This window comes from Adiantum capillus-veneris, chromosome 3 (genome assembly GCF_014529385.1).
Source record: "Adiantum capillus-veneris isolate H3 chromosome 3, ASM1452938v2, whole genome shotgun sequence".
Taxonomy (NCBI): domain Eukaryota; kingdom Viridiplantae; phylum Streptophyta; class Polypodiopsida; order Polypodiales; family Pteridaceae; genus Adiantum; species Adiantum capillus-veneris.
The window spans coordinates 90,022,999-90,043,950 of NC_140933.1; the positions used below are offsets into that span (position 1 = coordinate 90,022,999).

The 20,952-nt window shown below is 42.6% G+C and overlaps 1 protein-coding gene across 1 annotated transcript; it reads right to left on the reverse strand.

The window, feature by feature from the left end:
- Positions 1-4,757: 4,757 nt before the first annotated feature.
- LOC147461286 (guanylate kinase 2-like) lies at positions 4,758-20,527 on the reverse strand. Its single transcript, XM_086508868.1, has 11 exons — positions 20,363-20,527; positions 19,501-19,657; positions 18,355-18,441; positions 18,197-18,270; positions 17,949-18,081; positions 17,438-17,800; positions 17,239-17,360; positions 16,910-17,045; positions 5,726-5,786; positions 5,511-5,604; positions 4,758-5,416 (listed from the first exon to the last, which is right to left on the reverse strand). Exons 3-11 carry the CDS (start codon positions 18,412-18,414, stop codon positions 5,263-5,265), a joined length of 1,197 nt encoding a protein of 398 aa, XP_086364994.1. The 5' UTR covers positions 18,415-18,441; positions 19,501-19,657; positions 20,363-20,527; the 3' UTR covers positions 4,758-5,262.
- Positions 20,528-20,952: the final 425 nt, after the last annotated feature.

Consider the following 20,952-nt stretch of genomic DNA (forward strand, 5'->3'; position numbering starts at 1 on the left):
ATTCTATTTGCCCTTTGCTAGAGTTATTTGTGATTTGCATGCCATGTGCCATTTTTTAAATTACATATAGTGGGGTGCACCTTATTGGCTTTGCATTGAGGAGAGGTTATCTTGCATTGTGTCTGAGTGTGTAGAGGCTTGCTCCTTCATAGTGCTCAGGTGTTCTTATTTTTACTGCCTACATAGTAAGATTTTGGTATCACCGTTTGCTCGAGTGGTTTAAATCACATGCCACTAAGTTTTACAAGGTATATGAACAAGGTGAGGCCTCAATAACCTTCCAAGCATAAGCTTATAATTTTAATTTTTTTTGAAGTAGAAGAAAAATGATTGGGTTTGCTAATCAAGATAACTTTCATTAACCTATAAATAAGAGGAGTTTGTAAAGACATTTGAGGTATGTACACATCAGAATATCCGACAAAATATTCAAACATTTCAATTAAACTTTTTTAAAAAGTCACAAACAAAGTGAGAATTTCATTGAATAGCCTGATTTCAGTGTTGCAGATTTGTGGTCACATTGATTTAGGAGTTGGTAGATGTTATAAAAGCTGGGAAACAGTCTAGATAGTCCATTTATTTTTCCACAATATATGAATCAAGATTAGAAAATGAGCTCGTCGAGGTATACGGGTTAGACCTCGGGCGCCTAGAGAAACATTGAGCTTGCTTTGTATATTTTTTAACAGCATTTTTGTTATGATGCTCAATATTAGATTACTACAAAGATTTTCGAGTTGACAGGAACATCCTTCAAAATGACGAGGGTAATTATTACTCTGCCAATGAAAAGGGACTACAATCCAATGTTTTGATTAAGTCCATGATTAAAAGATAGTAGTAACAACACAGGTACATAACCAGTGACAAAGACGAATTAACAAAAAGATTATATTAATTGGTTAAAACAAGAGATATTTGTCCTATCTTGTTTTATATGAAGAGGTACGTTGTAGAACGGCGATCAAGACATGGTGTTGCTACACTCATTTGCATGCATAACCAACAATGAAATGGTCATGCTTGCAAGCTTTGCTTGTTATAAAGTTCATTTTGTTAAAGCCTTGAAGCAGCAACGCTCATCCTATTGTAGAGCATGAAGCAGCAAGAGCAAAGCTACAACAAACTATTCATCCTCTCTCTCTCTCTCTCTCTCTCTCTCTCTCTATCTATATATATATATATATTATTATATATATATATATATCAATGTCACACACACACACAATACTCCTACAAACACACACATCAGATCTTTTCTTTGAGAGGCATTTGCAGCAGTGAGACAAACATGCTTCTTCAAGCATTTCATGCACATCCAATTCTGCAACTGGAAAAGCCCATCAACACACGTCTATACTATTATAGAAGGGGGAGGGATCCCCCCCGGCACGTTGCGGCAGCTCCTCGATCCAGCCTATGTGCTCTGCTGTGTCCGGCGCTCAGAGAGAGAGAGAGAGAGAGAGAGAGAGAGAGAGAGAGAGAGAGAGAGAGAGAGAGAGGCGGCCGAAGGCCACCGGCCAGACTAGTCTCTATAGTGAGAAAACCCATAGCAAAAGGAAGAGGGAAGCCACAATGGTGCTTTGCCTGACAATCACCTTGCATGCAAAATGGCCAGAGAGAGAGAGAGAGAGAGAGAGAGAGAGAGAGAGAGAGAGAGAGAGAGAGCTTTATTACCGTTTTCTAGAGGCTAAAATTGGCGCATGAGACAGAACGATCTACATGTGTGCGTCCATCCCAAAAAAAAGGGCCAAACGTGCTGAAAATAAACATGCTACAAATAAATTAGACTGATGTGGGGGGGTGTATACACGTGTATGAGGGATGAGGGGGATGGAGCTCTACATCTAATGGATGTGAAACTATATATGTGCAGGGGAGTACAAACACGATATGCAAAAGACTAGCGAGCTGCATCTCGTACCAGACTGGGGGTGTAGTATGGCATGCATAGGTGATTGCTCAAGCTCAACTGCGAGATCGAACAATCTCTACCTGGTAGAGTGACTCCCTCTAAATGTCGGGTGTGGGTGACTTGAAGAGAATCTCTCTGTCTAAATTTCTAGTAAGAAGCGACCAAGATAGCTGTCTCCAATCTCTCGACTCTAATAGCAATGTGGGCTGTCTTGAGAAAAGGGCTCTATATCGGCCCCATATGCTCTCATATGCTGGACATCTGCATACAGAGTGCTCCTCCAATTCCACCCACCTCCACATGCCCTGCATTTCCGAAGATCTCTATCAATACGTGATGAACGCCCAACCTCAAGTTGAGTCTGTGACATGAGACTCAGTTGTCCAATCACCACTAGCACTGTGGCACATATGTGTCCATATACCTCAGCCGATCAACAAAGCCATCCTCTAGAATAGTCATAAAATGCTCAGCGTAATATTGCACCTCAATAGAAGAAAATGTTTGGGCGTAATCCATGTCTCTTGGATGTATAATTGCCAGAGATCCTGTGTGAGGATCATGTTCCTTTCCATATGTGAGGTGTATGAATGGTGAGTCTCGATTGTTACCCAAACTGACATGGTGGCAGCCGCTCTATACCATGTATGTTGAACCACTGTCATTTGTGCATACCATGATCCACTCTCACCTGCCTCTTACCAACTGCTTGGATTCCTTGAGGGTCTGTATGAGAGTATGTCCTGCAGTAGCTCTCTCAATCTCTGGATGAACCATACTGTCAAAAAGTGAGCCTCCACTAACATGGGCAGTGTGGCCAGCTCTGTCATGTGGCATAGAGGGTTTTCTGTAGGAGATAGGCACGACCTGCAGCCCCTAAATCTGTGTGCACCATGAAGATGTAGGCCCTAGTGCCCAAACTACTGCTGCATACATCACCCCTTTATTCGGCGGGAAGTGTGTGATGGCAGCGGCGCTCTAGCATCGCTAGTGCAGCATACCCTCAAGGGAGTCTCTCTCTCGCTGCACTCACCCTGGAGAAGAGGCATGTGGTGGCTGTGAAAGTAATCCTAAGGTACACATAGCAATCTATCACCTCGACCCGTCCCCCAAACCGTGTGAATATTCACACTAGCTCGGCTCCTGCTCTGTTTGGATGTGTGGAAATTCAGAACCTTGGTCTTCCCAATGTTTTCTGTGAGTCTTCTGTGCACGCAAAAATCAGTCAAGGCCTGTAAATGGAGCTGTAGTCCCTCCTGTGACTCCCAGACCAAGACAATATCATCAGCATACAGCATGATATGAACAGAGTACCACCTAGATCCACACCTACACCTCCTGTGCGAAGAATGTACACAGAAATCTCATCGATGTAGAGGCCAAATAGAGTAGGTGAGAGTGGACACCCTTGCTTCACGCTAAAAGTGCTACCAATGGGCTCTGAGGTGCCTCCTGGACAGTGTACTCAGCCTATCCAGCTGCTCGTAGAGGGAGTAGATCCCCCAAATCACCTCTGATGGCACACCAAGTGTCTATAGGCATTGGAAGAGTCGATAACGTGGGTTTGCGGAAATCCACAAAGCAGTAGCCTCTTCTGCACCTTTGCTTGAATGATCAAGCAACGCAGAGTGAAGATGCGGTTGATGATAGAGAAGGCTCTTTTAAAACCGACCAGTCCTATGGCTCATAGGCTCTCCCTCTCTACATATGAACTCAAATCTGCCTCTAGCAATGCTCCGTAGAGTAACGAGTTTGGCCAATGTGCAGTGAGGCTGTTGTCATTGCCATTGTTGAGCAGCCCCAATGCCTTGGATAGCAGCCGGTGATGTGTTCGGTCCCTGTGCCTGCTGGCACCAGATCTGTGAGCAAGTCTCTATCCCTCGGAAGGCCATCACTATACTCTCGTCCGCCAAGATGCTGAGTGCTCATCCATATCCGTCCTGCCGACCATGCGCTCTACCATGCTAGAGCTCTTTTATTGCCACCTCCACTCTCTACGTATTCTCTGCAGCCTCATCCTAACACAGTTTACCAAGGCGACACAAAGCCCATCATCCAGCTCTGGCTACACCTTTATGGCAATAAGGACAGAGACGGCAGCCAGGTCGCTACCTCATGCGACTGTACCCTCGTCCATGTGTGACATGGGAAGCCAGTGAAGGGATCAATGGCGTAGAGATGGTTTGTACAGATCCCGAGCTGCAGTGGTCTGAAAAAAAGGCTTGCGTGGGAATCAAAGCTCCAAGTCACACCTCGACTCACGGCTCGAACCTGTGACATGGTGTCACCAAGTCAAATCATCTAACCAAGTCACCTGTGCGCGTTGGCTGAAAGCCATTTGAGAAACGATGATTATGTGCAGATGTGGCTCTGTGGATCACGTGGCCACTCATCGAAGGGCATATATCCCGCCTGCGTAAGCTACAGCCATGCCTGCCGTCGATCCCTTCAGTCGACCCCGTGTCACATATACCCCTGCCATGATGAGGGGTTGCTGTTGCGAAGCGGCAGAGAGAGAGAGAGAGAGAGAGAGAGAGAGAGAGAGAGAGAGAGAGAGAGAGAGCATAAAAAAACTATGGCTAGGGTGAACGATCATATCAATGACAAGTCTATTGTTCTACCAATAGGAGAACTTTAAGGATGGTAAAGAAAAACTAGCATTTTTGCCAAGGCAACACTAAGGTTGGGCAGGCCAAAAACAAGCAGCTACAAATGCTCTCACCAACTTTAATGCATGAGACATAAAGAGGAAAGCTTTTAATATAGCAATTGCAAAAATTCGCTTTAAAGTAGCACTGCTCCTATTTCAATTTCTTGAGCTTGAATCACCCTTTCAATGTGAATCAAAGCACTCTGATCTCAAAACAATGCGTCAGGGGAAGTCCCTTCACAATGAATGTTTCGATTGATTGTTCAAAGCAGAAATGTGCTTTGAAGGGAATCAGTTTTGTAAAATTTGTAGCTGATTGGCATCCCGAAATAGACTAATTACACAATTTCACAGTGTCCCTGCTTATTCTCTGAACTCTTGAAGGGATTGCCAAACATACATAACAAAAATCAGGCTGTCTTTTATTAATGTTCAATATGTGGTAAGTATTGGATCAAGTGATATGTACCTCTTCTGACAATCCAGAGCAAAATTTGTCACCATGTCTGAGGTTATCTGTCTATCTACCCCTCTTATGCATGTTTCCACCTCTCCTTGTATTGGTTCAAGGACATAATAAATTGTTTGAACCCATTTGCACCTAACTCCACTGACAGCAAAAATCAAAAATAGTGCGAAGCTGCCACAACATGAAGTGTGATGGAGATGTGAGTGAGCGGATCAGTTTCTTTGGTCACAAGCGTCCATTCTCCTTTGGGGCCTTAAAATGAGCATTGTTCACGGCGCTGCCATTTGACAATACATGCCTTGAATCATGAGAGGAAACTCTTAATCTTGTGGTTTGCCCAGGAGCCCCACCAACCAAAGTGCTTGTGTCGATGATTGTTCTGTAAATGGAAATACAAACAAGCAAGCTTGTAAAACAAACAAAATCGAGCCTAATTCAGATATAAGTTGAGTTTTGAGCATTTTAGGGCTCACATTGCACTATCCACATCCATGCCAACTCCACCAAAAATGAAGACATTCTCACAAATCACTGTTGCAGAATGACCGTATCTCGGCTTCAAGCTTACTATTGCAGCAAAACAACAGTGATCAAAAAAAGAAATCAGTGATTATTGATACGATACATAAATAAGCAACCATGAAATGATCGAACAATCAAAAGATAAGATGAGAGGAGACTTTTGCACCTTGGTTGTCAAACCCATTTTGCTTTCCCTCTGAATCTACGCGCTCCAGCCTCAGGACCCCCTGTTCTCCCAAACGAACAGAAAGAGAAAACTTAAGTCTCTAACAAAACGATATGCAGGGTAGCCCGCAAGATAATGAAGGTTGTCAAACGAAAGCATCAAAACACAGGTTCAGCCTGGACGAAAAAAAAATAGAAACATCCTGCAACAATCCCAAAGCTTCAGGAATAATTTTTACATGAGGCTAAATTTGCGACTTTAGAGAGAAAAAACTTTCAGCAAACACATGCAGTCCATGTAAAAGATAGCAACCTGTCACTTGCTACTAAACAACAAATCCTATGTAAAACACAACTCTTTCATGCGCTGTTCAAAGGTTTCCATCTACAACTAAAAGCTCCCCAGACCACAGTTTGCATCGTTTAGAGGTTCCAAGTATAACTAAACACTTCCCAGCCCATAGTCTACATCATTCGGAGGCTATCAACACCATTGAAACCAGCATTGTAGCCTGAATCAAACAAATTCAATAGGCACCAAAACACATTCAAAACAGATAAATTCTATTCCAAACAATCTGCAACCAGTATTCTCAAACAATGTTCCAAAAAGTATATAAATACAAAGCAAAAAAAAAAAAAACATTCAAGGTTGGTCATTCGGACTTGAAGGACAACAGGCTTGCCATCTTGGTTCAGGGTGATGATCTTGCTGCAGATCTGAGTGATAGCATCATTATGGTCATGCCAAGGCATTCCCAAAAGAGCGTCGCAATGCTCCAACTTCATGATGCAAAAGTCGACCTTGCCATGTTACCCCTGAATGGATACAAGCGGGGCACCAATAAGCAGGAGAACTCAAAGCCTCCAACAAACTGGTCATACTCAAAATCCATGAGCTTGAGAAATCCTGGGTGGATAAAATTTCGGGATCAAAAAAGATAAGCGCTTTGTGGCCACAAATCTTTCCATAATCTCTGCATAATTCCTTGGAAGCATCGGGTACAGAAATTGCGTAAATGTCTGGAACATAGTCCCGTCCGGAAACATTCGAAGCACCTGCCTTCTTGGTGAAGAATATCGCATTGGCGAGTAGTCAAGCGAGGTCGCACAAGTGAAGTCGAAGTGTTGCGAGAATCCGTAGAATTTGAGCGTTGTGGACGAGAATGCTGTGTATTTATCGATTGGTCCTCAGTTGTAAATTCCAGTCTTTTCTTCATTAGTTTGAAACCAACCATAGAATGGTCCATAAGCTCTTGAAGCGGTGATAGTAGTCCGATGGTGTAGCGCTCGCACCGGTCCTCTAAGGTTATCAATTTGAAGAAAGAGACCAAGAAGTAGATGTCCAAAAATCTTTGGTTGCAATCGTCCATATTTTTAATGGCTAGCATTGTCAAATTACCCCTTTCTGCAGACGTTGTACTTCAAATAAGGAGGTCATGTGACTTCGGGCAAAAATATTCTTGAAAGCTTGCCCAAGTCCTTGGAGCGAGAGGCTTAGAGGCTATAGAGCTCCACCACTGCATAACATCGTCTTTAAGAAAAGTGGTTGTCGAGAGATTTTAAATTCTTTTGTGTAGTTTTCCATTGAATAGATATTGCCGAGCTGCTGAAGAAACTGCAATGCTTTCTTCTCATCTTCACTCCCAAAAAGGTAAAAAAATTTACCGTCGACCCACCATAACTGAGGTAAGCATACGCACTCCAACTGTGAAACACAAGCGGCGAAGGCGGATGTTGTAATGTGCAGCAGAAGTGATTAATGGTGATACTCACGATGAGTGCTCAATGTTTACTCAAGGTTCCTTTTATTACTCAAGGTTCCTTTTACTTCATGAGATAGTTCCTTTTACTTCATGAGAGAGATGTGCAACAGACTAGAGACAGAAGAGAAAGAGATACTATGAGTGAAGGTTCTGTGATTGATAGAGAGAGAAGAAGAATAACATCAGGTGGGTCCTAAACCCCCCTCCAAGGGCCCCCCCTCTGTATCGCTAGAGAGATATTTGCTTTGGATTGCACAAATGCTTGTACAATGGATCTAGATACTGAGATGTTGATGGAATCTGGCTATGGATGCTTGAATTTGCAAGGCTAAAGGCTGAAAATGCAAAACACTAGGGATGCTGACCAGAATCTGCAAACTCAACGAGGCTATGGGCTGATCTGGTATGGCTGATGTCGACGATGGGCTGATCTTGTATGGCTGATGTCGACGATGGGCTGAAAACTTAAAACGATGGCTGATCTAAAGGGCTAGGGACTATTGTTGTTGGCTGATTTGCTTTGCTTAAGTGCTGAAACTACTAACGCTAGGGTTGACTCGGAACTATAGGCTGATCTACGACGGTAGAGCTGAAAACACTCGATTGAATCTGCTATTGATAATGTGATGGGTTTTAGGGTTTGGTTTTTGCGTCGAGGTCATAGACGCATCTGATCATTGCGTTTGTTTGGCCAGTCACACATTCTCTCTCTCAAGAAAGGAGGTTCATGCCAAACTCTTTATCAGAGCCAAAATCTTCTATGTTGTGATCACATCTTCTCATCCTTTTAATGCCCAATACTTGCATTTGTGTGGCACAAGGAACATCTGAGTGACCAACAGGTTTTGGACTAACTTGATTGAGTTTCGCAAATCTCGATCGAGGGGCCTAGAACCAGAATAAAAAACACAAGAAACTTCCAACTTATGAAGTTCGGTCGAGTGGCCCCAAAAATCATAACCCCCAACAACTTACAGACTCTCTCTCTCTCTCTCTCTCTCTCTCTCTCTCTCTCTCTCTCTCACACCCAAGTGCGGTAGATTGGTTATGTCATTTCCCTCTTGAATAACAGGTTTTTAGTTCAACTCTCCTCGTCGGCTAGATCTTTAAGGTCTCTTGGGATAGTTTCCTACGATGTTAAAACTCTCTTCTTCTTCTTCTTCTTCTCCTCTCTCACAGTTGTTTTAAAGTACTAAAAGTGTTGCCGAGTGTGTAGATTGCGGTTATCCACGTGTTTCCGTCCGATCACTCACGAAAAATGATTACATTGGTGTCGGAGCTCAGCTTGCTTCCTTGCCCTTTGCAAATCGAAGCAAGATCCTAAGAACATGGACGCAGAACAAGGAGATCACAACAGAGAAGGGGAAATTCACTGACCCAAGAGCATTCAGACAAGACGCATGCTCAATACGTGGAGAGAAAGATGACAGGAAAACTTCACAGTTCCTGCATCAGTCGCTTGCCGTTTTGACGAGCAAACCAGTCCTACGTGAACCTACAAATGGAAGCTATGGAGTTTGATGAAGAAGAAACCACAAGAGAATGAGGAAATGAAGAAACAGGAGTTTGTTTTTTCTATAGACATGCTTTTGATGTTTTTCTATGTTGCAGGGGCCTCTAAAAATCTCTTCGACAGTTGATAATTTGGATATGCAACAAAAATTAAAGTTGATCCCCTCGATGAGCCCTACGCATTGATGCAAATGGATTTTGATTCCGATAATTTTGAAAAATTAGGGTTTTCAACAGCAAATTAGAGAAAATTTCAGCATCTGTAAAATTATGTTTTTGGAAGCTCTTCTTATTTTTGTGCAGATAACAGGTAATAGGAGCGAGGAACATGCATTTGAAAGCATTTGGAAGCGACGGCGGCTTAGAAATGAATCCGATTATTTTTCGATCGGTCGGCAATAAGAACCATGGCTTTTGCTTTGTTTTATGAAATTTGTATGAATGTATGATGATAAGAAATGATCAATGATGATTATGATTATAATTATGTTGATCTTGGATGTGCCATCGGTATCCAAGTATGATACAATGTCCTTTTATAGGCATTGGCTGTGATACTCACCATTGACAGATTTTCATACGCACCCGAGGTGTCTACAGCTAGCTCCTCTTTTATGCGCACGGCCATCATTGCATCAGTATGCATGATTGAATGATCACTCGTGGTTTCTCAATTGTGTAAACGTTAAAAGTGTGGACACTCTTTTATTACTTTGTTTATCTGCTATCCTTGAAATCGAGGACGATTGCTTTGATTTTAGAAGGCAATACGTGACGGCCTTTAGGGTTAGAGTTTTTTGCGTCAAGGTCATAGACGTATCTAATCACTAGTCAAAATCAAAGAGCACGACACCCTCTACACATTGATGCTAATCCAACCACATCATCTACAACGGAAGCAATGATCATGGCTTACTTGGTCTCATTACAAGAAATCGTCAACAAGCAAGGTGAAGAGTTACGCGCACTTGCAATGGAGAATGGAACTTTAAGAGTTCTTGCTGTGGAGAATGAGCACCTCAAGAAGGTTCTTGAAATGCAAACAACACGCTTGATGCATCTTGAGAATAAAGTTCAAGAATTTAAGCGCTCTCTTGTTGACATGAATGTATTGAAAGAGCGCTTGAACAAAAGTTGAGAGTGATCATGTATTGAAAGAGAAAACGATAGATACAATACGACATGATGTATGTGAGATGAGAAATGCATCCAAATCATGGACTGATATATGTAAGAATAATGTGGTTTCTACATCTCCTATTAGGCAAGCCGTTGTCCAAGCAAAGAATGTAAAGAATGTGGACACTCAAAAATTGTATGAACAGCAAAAACGCTCAAAGAACGTAGTCATTCGTGGAATCAAAGAGGAAAGCATGGAAACACCCCAATCTCTTGGGGTTGCTATTGAAGAGTTTTTTGCTACATACTTTGGCATGTCTGGAATCATGGCTTATAGTGCACATCGAGTTGGAAACTAGGAGTCCCTCACTCGGGAGAAAGACCTATTGTATGTACCATGGCTGATGAGATAAAGAGAAAGATCATCCTTGACAATAGTTGGATCTACCTCAAAGGAACGGGTTGTAATGTATATGAGGATCGCACTCTTATGCAACAAAATGCACGTCGCAAAGCATATGAGGAAAGAAGCAAGAAGGTTAAGGTGTCATCTCGAGAAGAAAAGTGACTTGAGGAGGATGCAAGTCCACCCAACAAATAGGGACACATGATCTATGAGACCAACTCACTCTTGCAAATAAGCTTTTGAAATTGTTATGGATATCCATGGAATGCGGGAATTGGCATTGATGAGCTTACCAATGACTCCGATGTGATACTTCTTGTCGAAACATGGGAGCATGATACGCAACGAATTCTTGGATTTGACAAATATGATGTGCATTCTTTGATATGGGCAAAACTGCAAAGCAACGTAGAGGCCAAGAAGGCGTAGCATGTATGATCAAAAAGGGTTTGAAAGATGTTTCCATTGTCAAAGAAGAAAAGTATAAACGCTACTTATGGCTGAAAATCAGTCCACCAAAACATGAATGACTTCACCTTGGTCTTTGTAATGAGCAATGTCTTCCTCTAGTTCAACAAAGGGTTGATCTCTATCCATATCCAAGCCTCAAGTCACTTTTCTTCTTGACATGACACCTTAAGTTTTAACCTTCTTGCTTCTTTCCTCATATGCTTTGCGACGTGCATTTTGTTGCATAAGAGTGCGATCCTCATATACATTATTACAATCCGTCCCTTTGAGGTAGATCCAACTATTGTCAAGAATGATCTTTCTCTTTATCTCATCAACCATGGTACATACAATAGGTCTTTCTCCCGAGCGAGGGACTCCTAGTTTTCCAACTCGATGTGCACTATAAGCCATGATTCCAGACATGCCAAAGTATGTAGCAAAAAACTCTTCAATAGCAACCGCAAGAGATTGGGGTGTTTCCATGCTTTCCTCCTTGATTCCACGAATGACGAGGTTCTTTGAGCGTTTTTGCCGTTCATGCAATTTTTGAGTATCCACATTCTTTACATTCTTTGCTTGGACAACGGCTTGCCCAATAGGAGATGTAGAAACCACATTATCCTTACATATATCGGTCCATGATTTGGATGCATTTCTCATCTCGCATACATCATGTCTTATTGTATCTATCGTTTTCTCTTTCAATACATGATCACTCTCAACTTTTGTTAAAGCGCTCTTTCAATACATTCATGTCAACAAGAGGGCGCTTACATTCTTGAACTTCATTCTCAAGATGCATCAAGCGTGTTGTTTGCATTTCAAGAGCCTTCTTGAGGTGCTCATTCTCCACAACAAGAACTCTTAAAGTTCCATTCTCCATTGCAAGTGCGCGTAACTCTTCACCTTGCTTGTTGACGGTTTCTTGTAATGAGACAAGACCAAGCCATGATCATTGCTTCCGTTGTAGACGATGTGGTTAGATTAGCATCAATGTGTAGAGGGTGTCATGCTCTTCGATAGAAGAAGAAGAAGAAACATAAGAAATTTCTGACTTATAAAGTTCAATCGAGTGGCCATTATTAAAATGGGCTGGCTAGGATTTAACAACTTCCAGACTCTAGCGGAGGGGCCTAAAAGATTAAAATAAAGCACACACTAACACAATAAATCGTGTAATAAGATGATGACGTGCTAGCTGTACGAACTGCCCGCGAATTGCGGGGAGGCACTGCCACATGGCAGCAACGTATGGACAAGCCATTTGGGTGCTAGATTTTGGGTCCAAAGCTTTTGGACTTGCTACTTTTCATATCACAACTTTTGATTTTTGTCGCAACCGCCGTACTTAAAAGTACGGTGGTTGCTTAAGGGGGAGAGCCGTTCGTCAAATCGAAAATCAATCCACTGCGTCCAGGGTCCAAGAGGAGGTCTCCCTCTCTCTCTCTCTCTCTCTCTCTCTCTCTCTCTCTCTCTCTCTCTCTCTCTCTCTCTCTCTCTCTCTCTCTCTCTCTCTCTCTCTCTCTCTCTCTCCAAAATTATTCGAGTTGTTTTGAAGTACCAAACGTGTTGTCAAGTGTGTGGATTGCAGTTATCCCTGTGTTTCTATCCAATCACTCGCCGGAAGTGATTATGGAAAACGCCAAGCTTGCCTTGTGATGCTGATGGAAAATGCCAACCATGGGGGAAACACGAGGCTGAGATTGAGACCCTCTAATTGCACGAGCATAGCCAGTGTCTACTAGGTGTAGGCACTGGGGAGCGTTCCCATACAGTATCATTAGTACCAAGCCTAGGTAGTAACTACATACGAAGCACCTTTTATTAGTAGTTTATTAACTTACTAATAATCGACATTTAGCACCATTTTAAAAGTATTGGGGCCTCTGACTGAGACTGCTGGACACAAATATGAAACTACGCTAAAGTGCTTGGACATCAACATCCTGTGTACAGGCTCACAAGGTTTCCTGAACACTTCCTAGGCTGTCCTAAACCCTAGAGGTAGGAGTTAGCTTGTCCACATGCACATAGGGTTAGGTGTGCATGTGACAGAGGTGGCGGCAAAGGAGGCAGCGCCGATGGTGACAAGTCAGATGGCGCAACCATGTGTTGAAAAGCTCTCCCAAGAGGAATAGAAGATTTCATGGGCTATTGAGGAGAAGCCCTTGTACTGTTTGGTGTCGGAGGAGGGAAACCTTGAGGCATCAATGGCAAGAGTATGTAATTCAAGAACCGCTAAAAGCTCTACACAATAGGTAGATTTTGCTAAGGATGCTTCGAGAAGATGTCGCAAAGTTCATCGAGGAGAAACTGCAAGTACTCGGTAGAATAAAAAAACACCATCTTTGTTTGTTCTGATAAAACCACTTTGCTTGTCAAGACAACAAACGAAATTGAAAATCCGATACCATTGTAACCGACACGCACCATGTGCCAACTAAAGGATCAGAACTGTAACAAACTTTAGCACTTCAAACACAATTGAACAAAGAGAGAGAGAGAGAGAGAGAGAGAGAGAGAGAGAGAATCCACACGGTAGACAAAGGAGTGGTGGAGTTCCACTCGTAGATGCACTGACCCAAAACCCTAGCGCGCTTTTGGTTTTTTTTCTAACAAATGTACAACTGCCCCGGGGGGGGGGTCTTCTCTTCAATCTGCAAACATTGTGATGCCAAAGAGGTCCCTCAAGGCTCATATTTAAAGGCCCCAAGCCTGAAAGCATCAAATATGAAGAGTTGGCTCCAAAAAGGCAAATTCCAAATCTTTCATACAGCCTCCGGGATTCATAACGTAATTTTTTAATTTTTGGATGTCCGTACAATCATGCCACATCATCAGTTTTTGGTCCTGGAACTTATCCCCTTCAATTGGGCACTTATGAAAGCTTAAATAGATCCTCTTCAGCTAGATAGGCCACGTCATCACTTAGTGACAAAAGATATCAAGAGTCGAGGCTCAGTACAATCGTAAATGGCCGAAAGGTCTGAAATTTCTAGCCCGAAACCGTCGTTACGTCCCCAAATGTTTTTCCATTTCTAACACGATCAAGAAACGAAGTGTCGTGCAACTCTGTTCCCAAGGCCCCTAGACATTAGCAAAGCCTCACAAGGCCGCACACACGCACAAAGAAGCCCTATCACTAGATCTAGATGGGAAACCCGAAAGATGACCTCCGGAACTCCCCTTGGGCCTCAAATCATAACCGCACAAGACCAAGGATCTGGGTCTTGGGGACCCCAAAGAGTGAAGGAATTTGACAAGTCCAATCCAACAAGCATCAAGCACACCACCTCTCAAAAGATATACCTAGATGAATCCAGGATAAGCCCACATTCACCTTTAAAGGAAAGTGCAAGGTATAGACCCATGGTAGTCACCTCTCAAAAGAATCTCGCCGGGTGCCAAGATAGACGATCTTATTCACCATGGCAAGCAAGCGTGCACAACCACCATCGGTGTCTATTCCCAAGCTCCATCACCTATACACATGTTGTGTGGGCTTACAAAAAAAGTGTGTAGGAGGTCAATTGCACCTCCACCAAGACCGGGTTGAGAAAACATACTCCTTAGACATGCTCTCAATGCCAAAATATAAATATCAACCTGCATAGTTACAGGGAATGGCCATTTCCAAGCTTCCGTTCCCTGTTCCTTGTTCCCATTCCAACTTTCCGTTCCAAATTCCCATGCTGTGTTTTAGACATGAGTATCCGTAACAAGGTATCACAATTCATGCCCGTTTTCGTTCCCCATTCTAATTCCGAATTTTCCTTCCTGGTAACTATGATGTCAGGTGGCGATCACAAAGATAATCTTTGTCTGTGGGTAGAAGGAAAAGTGTAATATCTACTAGTATGGCTCACGAACTTGAGAACATTCGCATCAGGCCAGTTCAAGTAATGCTTCCAAACATAACCTTCGGTACCACATGCAGAACAAAGAACCTTTAGTCCTTCCATTTCACCAAATCCAAAAGAATCAACCACCTTTGTGAGTAAAACACGTGCTTGTGGATCCAAACTTGTTGTATGTGCAAGAGGTACCAACCCCCTCTAGCTATGAAGCACCACTCGTGAAGTAGCAGAACCAACAATCTCTATTGAGTAAAAAACACGCTTGTGGATCCAAACTTGTCGTATGTGTAAGAGGTACCAACCCCATGAGGTAGTCGCAATACCTTCCAGTTTACTTCTCTCCTTTTTGTTGTGAGCCACTATCATCGATCCACCCCTTCCATTTAAGCATAGGTAATAAGAAGATGCTCCCTTCTAAACAGCATTCGACACCATCACTCAAGGGATATGTAGAAAGTGGGGATTCGATGTCAAGTTCCTATTAGATCCACATTACATCACTAACTCTGGCCAAGACGTACAACACTTAACACCAAGAGGCTACATATGGCTTGATAGGAGAGAACTCATCACCTTCCAAGAGAAAAGGTAAAACACCTAACACCAAGAGGCTCCGTATGGCTTGATAGGTCAGAACTTATCACCTTCTAAGAGAAAAGGTAGAAGGATAAGGACAGCATCCAACAACCTCCAGAACGCCTGTGAAGATCATGCAACCTCGATGCAAGTTACAGCCACCATGTCTCCATCAATGTACCAAGTTATAAACTCACCAATGTCCTCCTCCGACATATCAATGCGTAGTCACAAGAGGGTCTCCACCATAAACAGGTGTAAATCGGGATCAAGGCTACAAGCAACCTCCCGTGAAGAGATCTCCAACCTCCTCTGCAAGGGCCAGATACACCGAGCTGAAATCAATCCAAGATCAGTCCCCCACTCTGAACAACACTCCTGCTGGCTGGCTGAAAATCTGCAATGGCACCGGGCCGGATTTGGGCAAAACTGCTGCACACGAGCCTCCTCTTGCCTTCGAAATGCAGCCACCAGCTCGACCGACTCCTCGCTCAAAACTAGCAGCACTCCTCTATCATCTATGAAAAACCGCACTTTAGTACGTGGTTCACAGAATTTTATATGTGCATACTGCCTCTCTAATGGAACGCGTGCTCAAAATGCTCATGCAAGTTGAGCCTCTCATGTTTCTAGCTAAGAGAACTTCAGCCATGTGATGGTCAGCCATGTGATGGTATATGTATATATAGATGTTGTCCGACAATCCACACACTTTCCACCAAAATTGAACTGATATGCAGATCTCGTCATACATGCAGCTGAGGTGTTGAAAACCATTTCCTTTGGTCTTTTAGAGATTCATCCATAGATCTCTTGATGACCAAGACCCATACTGCATTGGAACGAGTCCCTGCATGAGTCTAATTTAAGCACAATGTCATCTGCATACAACAATAATATCAACACCCCAGTTACACTAGCTCCTTGCATACAACAATAGTATCAACACCCCAGTTACACTAGCTCCTGCCCGTCTTCCTCTCTTAATTCATTCCGAAACCTGGTTCATATAGAGAGAGAAAGAAAGAAATATCAATGTCCCTAAGGTCAAAACTGTTCCGATTGTGATTACATTATTATCATCACCGCCATTATTAGTTGAGGACCTTTTATTACAGATGTGAAGACTAAAGTGGATTATAAGTGGAAGAAATGCCAAACTTCCCACAGCATCTCTGACCAGGATACTGCACAGCTTTGTGTTTGCATGGTCTGCAGAGTTTTAGAAAGCTTGCATGTGTGTAAACATGTGCAACGTTTTCAAAGAGCAGAGTGAGGGTGCTGGGCACTCTTAGACGAGCCTGTTGCCTGCATCTAGCCACATGCCTCTGAATCCAAGTCAAAGCTTTTAGATACACAAAAAATATATTATATACCTATTGGTCCTTGCTAATCACAATGTTGCTAGCCAGGGGAGGTGAAATCTGAAAAAATCATGCAAGCAAACTTGCTAACACAGACAAATAATGCCAATTACACCAGTTATGGCTGTGTACCTTGAGTTCTAAGTAACACTCTTCCAAATTATCATTCACCACGTAATGATCAAAGAGAAGGCAGTCTTTCCCATGCTCCAGCTCTACCCTTGCATTCTTCAATCTTTTCTGAATTTGCTCTTCAGTCTCTGTTCCCCTGAACCACAAAATAACTAGAATGAGAGACACAACACTGGTTCAGATTGTGAAGTCACTCAAGGGTCTACTTTTGACATCCTTGAAGCTTGAAACTCACACCATCTCCTAATGTGTAAAACTGAATCTGTGCACATATGTGCCTAGCTTAATTCAAATTAGTGAAAAGAGAAAAAAAACAAAACTTAACTCACCTTCCTCTGAGTCGCCTTTCCAGCTGCTCAAGCGAGGGAGGTGCAATAAATATAAAAGCGGCATCTAAACCACTTTTCTTCACTGCCTGAGCACCTTGCACATCAATGTCCAGAATGCATCTCTGCAAACGAATGGGCTGCTTAGCCACTAGCTTCACAATCTGTCAAACTATTCAAAACATATCTAAAGCATACCCACCTTGCCAGCATTTGCCACAGCTTCCACTGCAGCGATACTCGTCCCATAAAGATTTCCATGTACATTTGCAGACTCCAAGAACTTGCCCTCCTGGATTGCCAGCTCCATCAAAGGCCGTTCAGTGAAATGATAATGCACACCACTTTTCTCTAAATGCCTTGGTGGTCGGGTCGTGTGACTCACGGAAAACCCAAACATGGTAGGGAAATCCTTCATGAGCCTGCCTATCAAAGTGCCCTTTCCAACACCAGAAGGACCGCAAATGACCACTGGCCTTGGCAGGTCGCCAAAAATACCTTTGCTCCATGCTACTACACTTCTCCCTAAAAGTTGGCTTTGCTTCTTCACATAAGGAGTGTCTACCTGAAAGAGATATAAGGTGAAAGAGGCAAATAATTAACATCATCTTTGCAGTCACAGAAAATCAGTTTAAAAAAATCTGCAGAGCATCTCAGCAGAGTAATAAGCTGAGTAAAATCCAAGTAAAATCATGAAACTTGCAAAATCTTACTTCCAAAAACCAGACCAAGTCTTGAGGTGCAATGCTGTGACCACCAAACACAAGAATCCTTTCTTCATCAAGAAGCACTGCAGAGTGCCCATAGCGTGGAGCAGGTGGAGAACCTAATACTTCAGGAAAAACCCTGGCAATAGAAACAGTCTTGTCGCATAAGAGTCCAAAGCCTACGAAAAAGAAAATAGATACAAATGAAGTGGAAAGAAATTTGTGACAGAAGAGCCAGTGATCAGAGCACAAACCATAATCTAGAGATAGTATCAAAAATATGCACATCATTCAGGGGTTTGTTGTCCTGAATGCCCCCAAACATAACCTGCATTGTAATCATTATTCATCCACCTCATCAAAAAGTGGCAGGTGTGAGATCTTCCTCAGTCAATTACATACAAATACTAACAAGCTTGTTTCCAAAGGCTGTCATAGTGTGATAACATCGAGAAGCTGGGCCTCCATTCATCCCCTCCGAAGAATGGTCCCTTTTGTCCTGATAATTTGCATGAAAATTATCATAGCTGACATAAAATGGAAACTGGAAAAGATTTACCGACATTCATGTCTATAAGATACACATGGCACTTGTAGGCATAGATCTCCACAATTTCAGAAAAATTAAAAACCTTTCAAAACATCTAATATGCAAGGTGAAGGGTGATGGTTTAGGAGATGAAAATCCGCATGTAATGTGTGTTTACCTTTCCCTTATTTTATAGTTAAACTGCCTTGCACTATGTTGTGTGTTGACTTCTTTTTTTGAAGCCATTAAGAGATGGCCCTAGTACTAAGGTGAAAGAACATGTATTGTTGGGTCCTACTATGATGAACACCCAGAGCTGGATCCTTGCATAGGTGTTGAGGAACTTGCCATAAGCCTCAATGTTTTTCACTTTTCTTTTAGGCAAATGTTCGACACTCAAAGCTTAGCACACATCCATGTCCATTCTCAAGTCACAACCAGTCCTTTGCCCACCATTTTGATACTCCAAATAAGACCTTATGTCCCCTCCATTGGTCTCTAAAATACACACAATGCGGTTTCTTCTCGGGGAATAAGTGAAACATGCTATACAAAGTTTAAAAATGGGAGAGCCAAGGAATAAGACAGCTTGGCAGCCAGATAATTTGCACATGCTTGTGAGATACTAGCACCAGCAGTGGCTCACATATTGAACAGGGCAGCTAGTCAGGCCCTACGACTATACCGATATATATAAGTGGCACCCCATGGCTACATGACCATTATGACTGGCCATTTCTGGGCAAGACTTATGGATCTACTGTAGAGCAAGCTTTGAGCAGTTGGATAGAGATGCATGTCATGAGATCGGCAGGTCAGACTCATTTCAGAAGGTACCACAGAGCATAATTGTAACTTGAGATGAATCGATAACAAAGATCGAGCAAAAAAGATGAGGACTCCAAATGATCACAGTGAGAACGATAGCTCTTTTCTTTCACTCACTCAATATCCCACATTAGAGGGTAGCACAAAGTCAATTGTTTGACATGATTTTGAATTTAAGACTCTAAGGTAGATATAATGTACCAGAAACACACTTCTGTCAAGTTAATCCACCAAGAACACCCAATTCCTCAATGGAGGATTATTAGTTTCTGGAAAGTGCTTGGATTGGGTTCCGTAAGCCTTCTGAGCTGACAGCAAGGACTAGCAATGCGTCAATCAAGCTTCCCTAGTAGAATAACTGTTACATAGGTCCATGAAAAATAGTAAGTACATGGATTTAAACAGAGCTTAAACAAAAGCTCGAGAAAAGAATGCCAACGCTTTCATCCTTTAGAGGTTCCTGACAATGTGACAATCAAAGAGCAGGCTACAATATATGAACACATGTGCAGTCGCAAACCTTGTGATCTATGCAACAAGCAAGCGTCCTAGTGAAAATAAATCATTGACAGGAAGCATTAAAAAGCTCCTACACATAGATTTTTTGAACAACCCACCGCCCTACACAATACAGGAGAACACAGATACAATAAACAAAGGTGGACCCATGAGATGCATACTCGCGAATTTTTCAAAATCGGGCACACATACTGGTATGCGTCCCCTATTTGACCGCATTACGATCACTAAAATGTAGCTTCTAAAATCCTTGGAAAGGAAATCTACCATTGTAGCGACCCAACAAGCAATGGCGAAGCACGAATGAGTACCGATAAAGGTAAGAACGTGGGTCACAGAAACCTACAAAGTGAATCACAGCGCATGCGAAAAAGGAGCCCACATAAACAAAGCTCTATTTTACGAGGCCGCTATTCGTCGCTTGTTGAGGAGAATTGCGAACTCTTCAGCACTTGATCGCTACACGTATGATCATACGTCGTGTGTGAGAGAGAGAGAGAGTAAGAGACGTGTCTGTGTGTGTGAGCATGAGAGAGATCTGCACCTTGATTCTTTTTGCACGAAATCAAGTGAGAAGTTTGAGATCTTTGAAAACTTGCAAAGCTGAGATCTCCGAACTTCCGAAGAAAAGCTTGCAGTGCTGCAAGATTTGCTTCACTTGCTAAAATCTCCGAGCACTTTCCAATTCCCCCTCATTTTCTGCCGAGGCAAAAGAGAGATTTTAGCGTGGTGGAAACGACTCTTTATAGGCCCTAAACAGTTCGAGAGTAAAAGGTTTTTTGATTGGGCCACTAGTGTCCGTGTGTCATCGTTTAATGGGCTAGGGTTTCTGGAATTTTAAAAGCTATCCAAAGGCCATGTCACACCCTATTGCTTGTCATTTGTTAGTTGATGTGTTGAGGAGGGTTGAATGTCTTCCATGATGCTTGCCACGTAATGTGGCACATAACCAGTAAAAAAAAAAAGTCAATTGAGAGCATCCAGTCCAGCTTTGATTTGGCTCAGCAGTTCTCTTGGTTGATTCTAGAGGTCTTCCATGATTTCGATCTCTTCATTGAGCTCTTCTTCCATCTGGTCTCTTACATAGCAATCTTTCCCTTCAATCCCTACTTCTTGAAAAAGTTTGCCAGCCAG

What these genes read in the sequence shown, in the direction of transcription:
- LOC147461286 (XM_086508868.1), bottom strand. Translation starts at nt 18,414, where the DNA reads ATGAATGGAGGCCCAGCTTCTCGATGTTATCACACTATGACAGCCTTT. An exon ending in CTGTGGCAAATGCTGGCAAG is followed by an intron (nt 17,361 to 17,437) that starts GTGGGTATGCTT and finishes ATTCGTTTGCAG; the next exon opens with AGATGCATTCTGGACATTGA. An exon ending in ATGGATGTGGATAGTGCAAT is followed by an intron (nt 5,417 to 5,510) that starts GTGAGCCCTAAA and finishes TTCCATTTACAG; the next exon opens with AACAATCATCGACACAAGCA.